General features: G+C 48.4%; 3 protein-coding genes and 1 long non-coding RNA gene across 5 annotated transcripts in view; 2 read left to right on the top strand and 2 right to left on the bottom strand.

The window, feature by feature from the left end:
* Positions 1-166: 166 nt before the first annotated feature.
* On the top strand, positions 167-1,192 carry TMEM88 (transmembrane protein 88). The gene is made up of 2 exons (XM_058559800.1): positions 167-406; positions 539-1,192. The coding sequence occupies exons 1-2, from the start codon at positions 194-196 to the stop codon at positions 809-811; spliced, it is 486 nt and encodes a 161-aa protein (XP_058415783.1). The 5' UTR covers positions 167-193; the 3' UTR covers positions 812-1,192.
* Positions 1,193-1,781: 589 nt separating this feature from the next.
* On the bottom strand, positions 1,782-2,661 carry NAA38 (N-alpha-acetyltransferase 38, NatC auxiliary subunit). The gene is made up of 3 exons (XM_058559802.1): positions 2,485-2,661; positions 2,112-2,295; positions 1,782-1,940 (listed from the first exon to the last, which is right to left on the bottom strand). The coding sequence occupies exons 1-3, from the start codon at positions 2,563-2,565 to the stop codon at positions 1,828-1,830; spliced, it is 378 nt and encodes a 125-aa protein (XP_058415785.1). The 5' UTR covers positions 2,566-2,661; the 3' UTR covers positions 1,782-1,827.
* A 138-nt stretch (positions 2,662-2,799) lies between these two features.
* Positions 2,800-5,048, top strand: LOC131416946 (cytochrome b5 domain-containing protein 1). 2 transcript variants are annotated; one of them, XM_058559798.1, is made up of 4 exons: positions 2,814-3,366; positions 3,442-3,518; positions 3,646-3,864; positions 4,471-5,048. In XM_058559798.1, the coding sequence occupies exons 1-4, from the start codon at positions 3,207-3,209 to the stop codon at positions 4,699-4,701; spliced, it is 687 nt and encodes a 228-aa protein (XP_058415781.1). In that variant the 5' UTR covers positions 2,814-3,206; the 3' UTR covers positions 4,702-5,048. The 2 variants fall into 2 exon arrangements, with proteins under 2 accessions (XP_058415780.1, XP_058415781.1); XM_058559797.1 differs by having other exon boundaries at positions 2,800-3,518.
* LOC131416951 (uncharacterized) overlaps positions 3,299-13,917 on the bottom strand; it is a 23,760-nt gene continuing 13,141 nt past the window's right edge. Inside the window, exon 3 of the long non-coding RNA XR_009222668.1 lies at positions 3,299-3,555. This is a non-coding gene — a long non-coding RNA (uncharacterized LOC131416951). The remainder of the gene's footprint in view (positions 3,556-13,917) is intronic.

The raw sequence follows: 13,917 nt of genomic DNA, 5'->3' as shown, positions 1-13,917 counted from the left end.
GTGAGCCCCTCCCCGGAGGCGCCTGTGGAATGTCCAGAGCTCTGGTCCGCTCCACGGTATGGGGGGTGCCTAATCCTGGAGCCGCATTCCAGGATAAGGGGGGTGGGGAGAGGCTGGGCCGGGGGAGGAGCAGGAAAGAGGGCTATAAGGGCCGCGGTCCAGGCGGCCCAGGCGGGCGGGAGCTAGGCGGGCCATGGCGGATGTCCCGGGGGCGATGCGACCAGTTCACGGCGGCGGCAGCCCAGAGCCCCGGGACCCCCTGGACTGCTGGGCCTGCGCTGTGCTGGTCACGGCCCAGAATCTGCTGGTGGCTGCCTTCAATCTTCTCCTGCTGGCGCTGGTGCTGGGGACCATCCTGCTACCCGCTGTTACCATGCTAGGCTTCGGCTTCCTCTGTCACTCCCAGGTGAGCGTGCGCCCCGCGGTGTGCGTGTGAGTGCGCGTGTATGTGGTGATGGTGGCGGTGGGGTCTGTGGGCCACAACTTCTCCCCACCTGGCCTGTTCGGCTTGGGCCTGACGCCTCTTCTCCTCCCACAGTTCCTGCGCTCCCAGGCCCCTCCTTGCACCGCGCACCTGCGGGACCCGGGCTTCACGGCCCTGCTGGTCACCGGATTCCTGCTCCTCGTTCCGCTGCTCGTGCTTGCCCTGGCCAGCTACCGCCGCCTCTGCCTGCGCCTCCGCCTGGCCGATTGCCTCGTGCCCTACAGCCGAGCCCTCTATCGGCGCCGGCGCGCCCCGCAGCAGCCGCGGCACACCCGGGCCTCACCAGGGTCTCAGGCCGTTCCCACACCAGGAAAGGTCTGGGTCTGAGGACCCTCAGGTCAAGAACAACCCTGACGACTGCCCTCCCTCCCAGTCGGCAAAAGGACTTGAAGCCCGGGGGTCTCCCGACCTACCCTGCCCCCACTCCTGCCTAAGCTGAGTCCTAGCGTCCCCTTGGGGAGCAGCACCTGTGGACCCAATGCTGGTGAAAACTTGTCACACCCCAGAAAACCCACTTTCTTCTCACTACCCGTATCTAAATCCTGAACATCTGGGCTGGACCCTGCACACTCTCTGCCCGCCTTGTGAAAAGGCAACGCAACCTCGTGTTCGCCTTTTCTGGTGCGGCTCCTCTGGTATTTACGGGCTGCGGGGCGAGGTTGGAGGTAAAGGAATGATCACACATCAATAAAGAATTAATGAACTGAACGTGCTCCTGGGATCTTGTGAACACAGGGACGGCACAAATACTATCACTCCTGCCCCTGTGCCCAGGAGCAGGAAACAACATGGAGGGGGCGGGCTCAAAAGCGCAGACGAGAGCATCCTTCAGCCTCCTGGCCTTCCCTTACGCATTAGCCCATTCTTCCTGGCCAGACCCCAGAGCTCTGTCCCTGACCCCAAAGTCACCTCCCCATCAATAGAGTGGAGGGGGCCTGGCCTCTGTCGCTTGCCCTGCTCCCCTTGGGGACCTGAGCCCGTTCTCTGACCCCAGCTTAGAGGAACTCGGTGCTGCCAGGCCGGGGAGGGAAACAATGGGCCTTCCGGAGCAGGATGACACCCCCTCCCGCCACAATTCTGGAGCAGCAGCGTGGGAGGGAAGATGGAGGGGCCCACTCTGGGGCCTGTGGGTCAGAAGCTCAGCCTGTCCCCCATCCCCACCCCCGAAACTGAGGGAACCTTTGGCACTCCTGGACGTCCAGGTTGAGTGCGCTCGCGACCTCGGATAAACCTCCTTCTCTAGGGGTGGGGTGCGTAATCCCTGCCCCGGCATCCCAGCTACACGCAGACAGCCCACTTCTGTTATAGGTTTAATGAAGTCTGAAAGGCACGCGCGATCGTGATCAGAGATAAGGAGGCGCCGCCAGGCTCTCTCTCTGCACCTCAATGGAAACGATGTGGTGTCCTGGTACCATGGCCAGGCCCAGCACACGGGGTTCCCCGGCAGAGAAGGAATCTGGAAAGGAGGGTCAGAGCATCAGGGAGGCGGGCCAGCATTGGTCCCGCCTCCTCTGAGCCACGACTGCTAGCCCCCGAAAATACGGAGTGCAGACAAGCACTGAAGGAGAATTGCCTTGCGTGAGGCTCGCCCGCATTCCAGGCGGGTGCGCAGTCCCCGGGCACTGACCCGACGGCTTGAGGAACTCCTGCGCCGAGCCCAGGATGACATTGCAGTCGCGGTCGGTGCAGAGGAAGCAGCCGACCAGTGTCCGTCCGTCTGTCATGCGAATACGCATAGTCTTGTTCAGCAGCGCCTCCAGCTGCTGTCGGGCGCGCGCAGCCGGCGAGTCCTCGCGCTCCCCGTCTGAGTCCTGCGCGGGGCGGGACACGCGCTGAGACCGCGCCGCCCCGGCAGCCGCCCACCCGCGGAACCACAGCTCCCGACAGACCGCGGGGCGCTCACACAAAGCCCAGAGGCTGCCGGGAGCTGCAGTTCCCCCTTCGTCCCCCCATCTTGCTCCCTGACTACCCCTCAATCCCAAAACCTGAGCCCGGCTAACCCCGGCGCTGGAGCTGCTTTGACGCCGGCTGCAACAGCCATTCTCCTCTCGTAACAGCATGGTTGGTCCAGCTCCGGCCATTTGCCCCGGGGCCTCCTCTCGGCCCTTCAACTTCTTAAGAACCTTTCGGGTCCGGCGATCTGAGATCTCGCGAGCGCTCCCGACCTCTTTTCTTTCGCGAGATCACCTCTTCTTCTAGTCTCCTCGGCAACTGCAGAGATCTCGCGAGCTTCTCCTACTTCTTCAGCAGTGTGGCCCACTGAGGCCTATTACGCCGAATGTCTTAAGATATCGCGAGAAATTTAACCTTTCTGGTTGCTTACGCATCCTTTAGGAAGCTTGGAATTTAGCGAGAATATCTATTTTTATAATCGTACTCCACCTCGCGGAATAGTCTTCCCTAAATACCCCCTGTAGCTCAGGCCACTCTGAATTAAAGCGGAGTGTGTTCGCTTTCCCCCAGAACTCCAGAGAACGCAACTCAATTAACTTGAATGCCGGACGCAGACTACGTTTCCCGTGAGCACGCGAAGCCCACGCTCCTCCTCGCCTACACAGCGTTTATCTCAGCGGACGGTGGCCGGAACAGAACAATGGTTTCCATGTTAGCGGATAAACGCGCTAGTCTTAGCTCCTGGACCAGAAGGCGGATGCGGTAATGCCTGCGTGCTGAGGCGCGAGGAAGCAACTAAGGGAGCCCGGTGACCAATAGAGCAAGAGCCATGCCGCGCCGGGGCCTAGTGGCCGGGCCAGACTTTGAGTACTTCCAGCGTCGTTATTTCACGCCGGCCGAGGTGGCCCGACACAACCGGCCGGAAGACCTGTGGGTGTCTTACCTGGGATACGTGTATGACCTAACGCCGTTGGCACAGGAGTACAAGGGTAAGGGCCACGCTTTGTGTGTTTGGGTGCCTGGTTTTTGGGTGGCTATCATTGACGGCGGCTGCTCCTTCCCAGGAGACCTGCTGCTGAAACCCATCGTGGAAGTTGCGGGCCAGGACATCAGCCATTGGTTTGATCCAAAGACCAGAGACGTGAGTTCTGTTGAAACCTGGGGTTAGGGAAGGGACACTGGAGAGCGGGGATGGAGAGGAAAAGCAAGGGCTAGCCGGAGACCGAGATAGTGACTGCTCCCTCCCATCCCCAAACCCTGCTTTAAAGATCCGCAAGCACATAGATCCGCTGACCGGTTGCCTGAGATACCGCACCCCCCGGGGCCGCTTTCTGCACGTCCCGCCTCAGCTGCCCCGTTCCGACTGGGCCAATGATTTCGGGAAGCCCTGGTGGCAGGGGTCGCGTTACGAGGTGGGGCGGCTGTCTGCCAAGACCCGGAACATCCGCATCATTAACACGCTCACGTCGCAGGAGCACACACTGGAGGTGAGAACTGGTGCCTGGGGGCAGCTTACTGGGAATCTCAGCAAATCTCGAAGCAGGTCTTCAGGCCATCGGCTCTCCATAACCGTGGGAGCGATATTTTCCTTTCTTTTAGGGGTAACCGAGGAAAGCAGACCACCTGATGCCCAGGGTTGGGAATTTGAGGAGTGGCTGGGTCTCAGGGTACAAGAGACCCCTTCATAAGCCGAGGGCAGCAGTTCATGCATCTTAGTGATGGTGGCCCTTGGAAGCTCTTACATGCTGTGTTTTGGACAGCAATTGCAATTGGACTCTTATTAGTCTACTCTATTGTGGGGATGAGGTGAGGGAGCAGTGACTTTTACTCTTTAGTGGCATCTGTTTGTTAGAAGTGGCTGCCATAAAGACAGGTAGGACTTCGGGGCCATTCATTGCATGCCTGAGCTCCAGTGTCATTTCTGGGACTGTGGAGTGCCTGAAGCTGCTCTCTGCCAAGGGAGGCACTTTGATCCCAGCTCTATCATCTTTGGGCTCCTGGCCTTTGCTTGTGTGTGCGTGCGTGCATGTGTGTGTGTGTGTGTAACTGTTCCACCCAGAATTCTGGGGGTGGGGTGCTTTCATGTTCTCCAGGTGGGGACCCTGGAATCAATGTGGGAAATCCTACACCGCTATCTCCCCTATAACACACATGCTGCCAGCTACACATGGAAATATGAAGGCAAGAACCTGAACATGGATTATACCCTGGAAGAGAATGGGATCCGGGATGAGGAGGAAGAATTTGACTATCTCAATATGGACGGTACACTCTACACACCTGCAATACTGCTCTACTTCAATGATGACCTCACAGAGCTATAGGAAAGGAGATGTATGCTCATGTAGACTCAAAACATATTTTGAGTTTGGCTGTTTCTGTGCCCTGTAGGAAAAGAAGTGGGGATGTGGGGATGCTGGGATCTAGATCTCCATTCCACTCTGGGAACTGGCCTGTGGTTAGGGAAGGGGCACTGGAGAGCGGGGATGGAGAGGAAATGCTCGTCTGAAGTGTAAAGGTCCTACTCCCCAGGTCCATTACAATTTACTCTGACAAAGTTAGGGAGAATGCTAGAAGTGACTTAATTTATTTTTAGGAATGATACAAGAAGATGAAATATCTTGGATTAGGGAGATGTAGAAGAGGACAGTCAGATAGAGCTCAGGCAGAACTTCTTGATGGTAAGAGAAAGCGAAGTCCTACCCAGGGATGAGGGATGGCAGAACTTTTTTGGCAATGATGGACATACAATGGCTGCAGGAAGATGGGATTTACAAAGACAGGAATAGGAAATGTCTATCACTGGCTGGACAAAACTGGCTTATCTTCCTTCTGAATAGTATCTGGCAGCTGAAACCCAAGGGGAAGGAAGTGAATGGTTACCAGGTAGTTCAGGCTAGATATTATGCTATGTGCTTTATACACCCTGTTTACTACAACTACCCCACAAGATGGATACCATTACCACTATTTTACAGGTAAGTCTTTTGAAGTTTAGCAAGATTTAATAGCACAAAGGTACACTAGTTACTAACCAGGATGCAAACCCAAGTCTGCCCATTTCCAAAGTCCATGTTCTTTTCAACGTAAAGGGAATATTGCAATGCCCTAGGCTCACTGCACAATGGGAACCTGTAGGCCTACTGTGTAGTCAGCTCTTTTTTCCTGCAGTTATTGTCTTTGGAAGGGAGTTGGCAGAGTTCTGCAGTACCAGAGAGGAAGCAGGGAAGGCTAAGTGTTAGCTGAGCAATAGCTATGAGGCTATTTCCTGGTTAATCCCACAGCAAAATTTTTCTTCTGACTTTTTCGAGGCAAAGAGGTGGGTATACAGTGACTCCAGGAAAAACTAGAGTGGGTAAAAGGCCTTCGGATTGGGACACTTTGGATGAAGGAGCAAAAAGGAGGCAAATCGTACAGTATATTCATGATGGGCCTGTGCCTCTTAGGTAAGGTAAGTAAGGCAGGGTGGACTTTGCTAGATGGTAACTGTACAAGAGGGGGCTTGACAGGGGTAATGTAAAGAGAGGAGCTAAGTCAGTCAGAAAACTCCTGGTGACCAAAAGAGAACCACAATCAGGGGCAGTAGCCAGATTTGGTCCCCTTTAACCTAAGCAGGAGTGGGGAATGCGAATGACAGGTGTATTTCCTGACAGTAGCAGGCAAAAATGAATCGGAGAGGTTAGCGCATCATCCTGGCAGGGGGCACCAGGGCCCAGCACAGGGCAAGGTGGCGCCTGTGAGAAACTGGGTGGGCTGCATAGGAGTTTTCTGAGGGGCTGACTATGAAAGGCTTGGACAAAGGTGGAGACATCTGTACTGGCTTCAGCAGTATCTGAACTCACTGTGAGACTGAGGGCTTCCATTCAGTCCCATGTACTGCAAGAGTCCATGAATTATCTGAATCATTTTGATGTTTAATCAGCTCTGCAGTTGTTTCATACACATGAAACAACTTGTGTGTGAAAGTTGTCTTGTTTTTCAATTAAACCCTAAACTATTTGAGAACCAAAGCTATGCTGTTGCTCTAGCACCAGACTCAGGGCCTGTGCCTATGAGATCTGCCCAAACCCATCCCTCTTGCAGAGGATCCTGCTTCAGTACCTCTTGCCAGCAACACATCCCTCTCTTCACACACCCAGACACTCTCCAAGTAGATTCGATCTCCTAAATGTCTCTGGAATCCATCTTCTTTTCTCCAAGCTGTCATCACCTCTTTTCTAGACTGCTGTGGAAACTTCCTAAGCAGTCCTCCCGTTTCCACTTCTGTCCTCCACACAGAGCAGTCAGAGTGAGCTCTGAAGAACAAACCTAAACATCTAACTTTCCTCCTTCATCTTCTTCAGTGGCTTCCAGTTGCTTTTGGAATAAAGTCCTAAATTCAAAGACTTTGCATAAATCAGCCTCTGCCTACCTTGCATATCTTATCTTGCATGACTCCTCTTGGTTCCCTATGTTCCAGCCACACTGACCGGCTTTCAGTTCGTTTCATTAAACGTTTTCTTGCCTCAGAGCTGTCACACAGACTATTCTCTCTGCTTGCAATGCTCTTCCTTCCATTTTCCACCTAGCTGATTCTAAATATTTCTTCCTCAAGGAGGCCTTTTCTGATTTCTCGGTGTAGGTCAAGACTTTCTGTTAAATCTTCTCTTAGCACCACCATGCATATTTCAGAGCACTTATTACAGCTGTAATGTTAAAATTATGGATGTAATTGGCTGGCTGGCTGGCTGCTAGATTGTAAGCTCATGAGGGCAGAGATTGTGTCCATCTTGTTCACTGCTGTATTCCCAGTGTTGGGCACATAGTTGCTGCTCAATAAATTTTGATTGTATGAACTCAAATGTTAAGTGAATTCATCTGTCTGTAATAACTGGTGGATGGGATGTTGTGTCCTACGAGGCAAGGTGGGACCAAGAAATAGGATGTCTGGATCCTGTGCTGTAATCACAGGTTTCTCTTTCCTTGCTCCCCATAGATGCAAGACCAAAAATTACTCCAGAGAGGTTCCTTCTCTCACCAGGGATTTTTGGGGCAATCTGTCATTTCCCCATATGGCCACCAGGTGGCTGTAATTGCCTAGAGAGTCAGGGAGAGGGGACTGGAGGAGGGAAAACACTTCCAAGTTCTAAAGAGGTTAGGATTAAAGGTGGCCTGTTGAAATTTATAGGTGGGAGGGAAGGATCAGAAAAAAAGGAAAAACCACATGGCCACTATTCTATTAGCATTATATTTATTCCTGTTTTAAATTTTTTCCACAAGCACATGCCAGGAAAGTAGTGTAGTTTGACAAAATTCATGGGATAGGATAAAAAAAAAAAAAAAAAAAACGAAAAACAAACTCATGGGATAGGAGTAGGGGGTCTGATTACAGGTGTGGCTGTTAATGGGGTGAAGCACAGAGCTGTGGAAGGAATCAAGACCACACATTTGTAAGATAATGGAGTACGTTCATTTATGAATACTTACTTTTTCTTTTTTTTTTTTTTTTTGTATAAAGCTTTCCACTAGGCACCACTTTGTTCTCTAAATATCCAAGACTGGATATTTGCATGACGAGTATGTAAATAATGCCTTGGCCTAAAACCTAGAAAGTAAATAGAACATTAGTGTAGAGTCCAAGTCCTCTTGTGATCTCTATAGTTTTGAAGGGAGGTGGGGTGGCAGTTAGAATATTAAAAGGAAAGCTGCCTGTTCTCAGTAAATCACAACAGCTTCAAAGGACTCAATTGGCAAATATTCCCCACAAGCCTCAGTGCCTACATGCACACATCACTGGGGGTAAATGAAGAGGCATATATTTCTTGTAGGAAGCTTGCCCGCTCAATGGGATAAAATATACACACATGAAAAGGTAAATTAAAAAAGTACATGATAAAGGACAAAATTATGGTATAGAAAAAGTTTCCACCCTCACGGCAAATCACAGGTGGATTCTTAACCTGGACCTCCAGAAATGGTTTCTAAATATTGTGTGGGTGTATGTGCAGATATGTATTATTTTGGAAAAGGGTTCTACAATTTCCATCAGAGTTTCAAAATGGCCCAACCCCTTGTCCCTGAAATAGCGTGCACGTGTGCGCGCACACACACATAATAATTTAAAGACCCTCAAAAATAAAATATCACAGGTGACAATACAGTGTGGTCCCAGGATTCCTGGTATCTGTTTCAATGGTCTACTTCAACCTGTGTTACACTTGTGTTCCAATAGCAGCAATTCCTAAAGCTTTAACCCATGAGGCTAAGTTTATGACTAGTCTGAAACACTTTACTACTGTCCCAAATTCTGATCTGGACGTACCATGGAGCTGAGTGAGGGGATCCATCATTTGGGCTTGGGACCATAATACCCAGTCATGACATCAGGACAAGGTTAATGCACCCAGCTCCCACAGCTGAGCTTAGGTAAACCACATAGATGTGTTGGTATTGGGAGAATAGCCACTTCATGATGGATCAGCAAGAGCACATGGAGGTTTAGTTGTACAGAAAGCAGACAGATTTGCAAACCTGAATGATCTTGGAAGTCAAAGATTAGGCATTCAAAATACTACATATAAATATGCAGTCCAAGTACTGGGTATTCTAGGCACATGGGAAATACTAAAATAAAGCTGGTGAATGAATAAGTGAAGTAAGACCACTAAAGTGGGGTCAAGGGAAAGAAGGTTGAGATGAGGAACAAGATGGTAGAGAGACTGCTAGAATTAAGTCTCTCTTGTACTGGGAGCAGCTCAGCTCCTGCCCTTTGGGAGCTTAATGTTTAGTGGGAACTTGGGCATCCAGCTTTGATCATCTGACTTACTCATCGCTGTATCCCCAACAGCCACATAATGCTGGCACACAGTGGCAATAAATACATTTGTTTCAGGAATGAAAAGTACACGTAACCCCCACTATTTGAAATGTCTGAACTCAGGAGCCAAATGGATTCAGATAATATGGTGGCCCATGTCACTTGCTGACTATCACTATTTTAAGAGAGCTGAAGAGATCTGGATAGTGAATAACATTTCTGCTGATAAATTCTTCCAGTCCTCCTATAGAAAAGTATAGGAGGAAAGTAAGTAGTCCAGTATAGTCCAGTAAGAAAGATGAAATATTCCCTTGCCCTTAATGAACAGCCTAGAGAGGTAGATAATACTCCATCATAGTTTATCAGTTGAGAATGTATTTGGCTGCAAGTAACAGGAGGCTGACTGCTGGGGCTTAACTACAAAGGATTAATTTTTTCACATAATAAGAAAGTTTGTGGTGTAGTGACTCCACTATATAGTTCGTTAATGTCTCGGGTAGTTCCTGTTTTGGTCCTCATGTTTATCACCTTTTTGGCTGCTCCACTTTTAGCCTGTATTGTGGGCAGGAAGGAGGAAAAGGCTAAGGAAGAAAGGGCAGTGCCTATATCAAAGCAAAAATTTTCCCAGACGTCCTTAGCAGACCTTTGACTATGTCTCATCAATACGAAATGCATTACACAATGACCCTTGGGTGCAAGGGAATCTGGGACAGTATTTTATATTGACATCCACAACAAAAGCAGGGTCCACTACTATGAAAGGAGAGAATGGATACTGGGTAGGAACTAGTGATATCTTCCACAAGAAGTGTGAGAGTGGTATTCATCCATTCATTAACAAAAAAAGTTATTAAGCACTTTGTACCATGCACTGTTCCAGGTATGAGGGATATAGCAGTCAATGAGGCAAGGGTCCTGCTTTACTGGGACTCATACTCTGGTGGGATAAACAATAAAAAGTAGTCAAGATAATTTCAGATAGTACTAAAAGCTATATATGTATATATATACATATACATATATAAATACACACACACATATATATACATATACCAAAAGTACTATGAAGACAGAAACAGAATCACATGAGCGTGATAGTTGAATGATCAGAGGCTTGCCTGAGATGATCACAAAGACTGATCTGGATTACCTATAGATCTGCGTTTACCTGCATTAATCACTTGATTCTCACAACAAACTTAAGTACTGTTTTTATTTCCACTGAAAAAAGGAAACTGAAGCACAGAGAGGTTGAGTAACTTGCCAAAGGTCATACAACTAGTAAGTAGCAGGGGTGGGCTTTGAACCAAGACAGTCATAGGCCACGCACTTAACCACTGAGTTGTGCCACCTCCCTGCATGACAAACATAGGATGCCGTTCCAGTTACCTATCGCTGCTTAATAAAACCATCCCAAGACTTTAGTGGCTTAAAACAATCACCATCATTTATTTTGCTAATGAATCTGTAATTTCGGCAGGGTTCAGTGGGGACAGCTCATTTCTACTCCAAAAGGTCTCAACTGGGTGGTTTGCTGGAAGCTGGAGGATTCACTTTCAAAATGGCTCAGCCACATGGCTGGCAAGTTGATGCTGGCTATTGGTTCTTCTCCATGCGGCCTCTACACAGGGCAGCTTGGGCTTCCTCACAGCATGGTGGCTGGGTTCAAAGAGCAAGTATCCCAAGAGAACTAGGAGGAAGCTGAATCACCTTTTATAACCTCACTTCAAATCCAAAGGGAGGGAACTAGACCCCACTTCAGTGGGAAGAGTATCAGAGTTACATTGTAATAAGAGCATACTGGAAGTGAGATAGTATTGTGGCCATTTTTAGAAAATACAATCGACCACAGATGCATTAGAGGCAAAAAGGAGGGATATCTAATGAGTCTTGGGTGGAGTGGAGAGGTGATCTTTGAGGGGTTGTGTGTGTGTAGGGAGCAGGGTGTGGATACTTGAGCTGAGCCTTTCTTGAAAACCTAAGTTGGAATCCTGGCCCCATTATCCATTTATTCAATTCATTAATATAATACCGAGCATTTGCTATGTAGTAAGGCACAGTGCTGGACTCTGTGGATATACTAAATTAATGACACAATTTCTGCCCTCAAGGAGCTTACAGTTTAGTGGGAGATCCAGAGAAGTTTGTGAGCCTCTTAACTTGTCATCTTGCTTCCACTTGTACATAGCAGCCAAGGGAAGCTTTTAAAGTTCCCTTGTTTAAAGTCTTCAAAGGCTTCCTACTCTTCTTAAGAGGACGTAGAACACCCTTACCATAGTCCACAAGGCCCTGCGTGATTTGGCTCTTCCAGGCTCTTCTTTGTCTCCCATATTAGCCTTTCAGTTTCTGAAACTCCTCCAACCTCCTTTCTGTCATGGCCTTCTCATATACTGTTCCTCTGCCTGGAACACTCCACCTACACTCATCATTGGGCCAACTCCTACTCCTTAAAGTCTTTGCTTAAATGTCACTTTCTCAGAAGTCTTCCCTGATCCCTTCAATTATGTCAAATGTTTCATCATGCCCTCTCAGGTGTCCCTGAAACATCATAATCACAATCAAAATATTTAGTGTAATTCGTTGTTCAACATCCATCTACTTCCTTCTTAGACTATAAGCTCCAGGAGGACAAGGACCATGTCTCTTATTTGCCACTGAATACCCAGCCCCTAGCCCAGTGCCCAGCCCAGAGCAGTTACTCAATCAATCCTCATAAAATGAACAAATATAATGTGATAAATGCTACAAGAGGGCTAAGTATGAAATGCCTCAGGAACATCTAAACCCAGTCTGGGGAGATCAGGGAAGGATTTCTGGAGAAGCATCATCTCAAGCTGAGACCTGAAGGACAGGGAGGAGGTAGCCAAGTGAAGAGAAGGGAGAAGGTAAGGAGAAAGATTAAATAGAATAAATTGTGCACAGTTTAGAGGTGAGCGAGTGTGTGGTGAGCTCAGAAGCAGAAGGAAGTGCAGCACAGTAAAGCTAAGAGGAGATGGGAGGCCCAGAGAGGGTGGGCAATGAGAGATGTTGAGGCCAGACCAGGTCATGCAAAGCTTTATAAACCAGGTTAAGTTTTTTTTTTTGAATTGAGATATACTTCACATACTATAAAATTCACCCTTTTAAATTTTACAATTCAGGGGCCGGCCCTGTGGCGTAGCGGTTAAGTGCGCGCGCTCTGCTGCTGGCAGCCTGGGTTCAGATCCTGGGCGCGCACCGATGCACCGCTTGTCAAGCCATGCTGTGGTGGCGTCCCAAATAAAAAAAAAAAAGTAGAGGAAGGTGAGCATGGATGTTAGCCCAGGGCCAGTCTTCCTCAGCAAAAAGAGGAGGATTGGCATGGATGTTAGCTCAGGGTTGATCTTCCTCACACACACACAAAAATTTTACAATTCAGGTTTAAGGGTTTTATAGAAGAATGGCATGATTGGATTTGCATTTTTAAAAGACGACTTGACTACAATGTCAAGAGAGAATGGATGTGCAGGGGGAGAAAAAGGGAGGGGGAGAAAGTGGAGACAGGGAGACTGATGCTATTGCAGCAGTCCAGGGAAGAAAGGAAGGTAGCTGGAACTAAGTTAGTGGCAGTGGGGATCAGAGAAGATGAACTGAAGTTAAGGGAGAATTGCACAACTTGATAATTTACTGAGAGGGGGTCTGAAGCAGATGGAGGAGTCAAGGATGACACCCTAGTTTCTGACTTGGCTGACTGAGAGGATGATGAGTCCACTGACGGAGAAGGGGAATGCTGGAAGAGGAATTTGACTGCAGAGGAAGATGATGTATTTTTAGTTAGTTGTATGAAGTAACTTTGGGGCATACAAATATAGATGCCCAGATCTTACTGGATATATGGGACTAGATCCTAAAGAAAGCGCTGGACTAGAGTTACAGGTGTGGGAATTATTAGCAGAGAGTTAACTGTTGCCAAAGTCAAGGATGAGACCACCTGGAGAATGAAGTGTGATCTAAGTGGAGGCCCAGCAGGGGAAAAATATCTAAGGGAGGGGAGGAGGAGAAGGAGACTCAGAAGGAAGAGCCAGAGTGGTGAGCGAGACCCAGGAAAATGGTGCCACGGAAGCCATAGAGAGAATATTTAAGAGGAGGGAGTGGTAAACAGTGTGAAATGTTGCATAGAGGTCAAGTAAGATGAGGACTTGAGTGTCCGTGCATGCAAACAGCAAAATGGTGGTGTGTTAGAGAAGTCAGGCTGTAGTTGGATGACGTGTGAATGGGATATTCATAGAAGAAATCCAACCGCAGAAGGGAGGAGTTTTCTGGCTTTGTAACCATGCACAGACTACTTTGCTTCCTTTAGATTCCATTTTTTCAACCGTAAAATATGGATAATAGAAGTAAGGTTTCACTAAGGACAAGAGGCATAAACCAGGACATGGTCACTTAAAAAGAAGCTATTTTACAGTGCTGTTGAGAAGATTAAATAAGATAAGGTTAAGGGAAAATACCCAGCCATATAAAAGGTCTTTGGAATAGGCACTCGAAAATTTTAGATTTCTTTCCCTTTCTTTGTGCTAGCCACTCTTTATTTAGTAATGAATGCTTCCCTTGGGACATCCTGAGATTTGGCATTGTTCAGTATCCAGGTAACATCTGTCATGATTAGAAAATTAGTAGACCATATCTATGAGTAACATTTGCTTTCCAACCTAACAATGGTGTTTGTGCCTCCATTAAAATTATTTGAGTCCAGTAAAATGCGGTTTATTTTGTATCATGCCAGAGT

Source organism: Diceros bicornis, chromosome 18, assembly GCF_020826845.1.
Source record: "Diceros bicornis minor isolate mBicDic1 chromosome 18, mDicBic1.mat.cur, whole genome shotgun sequence".
Classification (NCBI taxonomy): Eukaryota; Metazoa; Chordata; class Mammalia; order Perissodactyla; family Rhinocerotidae; genus Diceros; species Diceros bicornis.
Note: the sequence above shows the minus strand (reverse complement) of the source record. Positions and strands in the feature narration are given on the sequence as shown.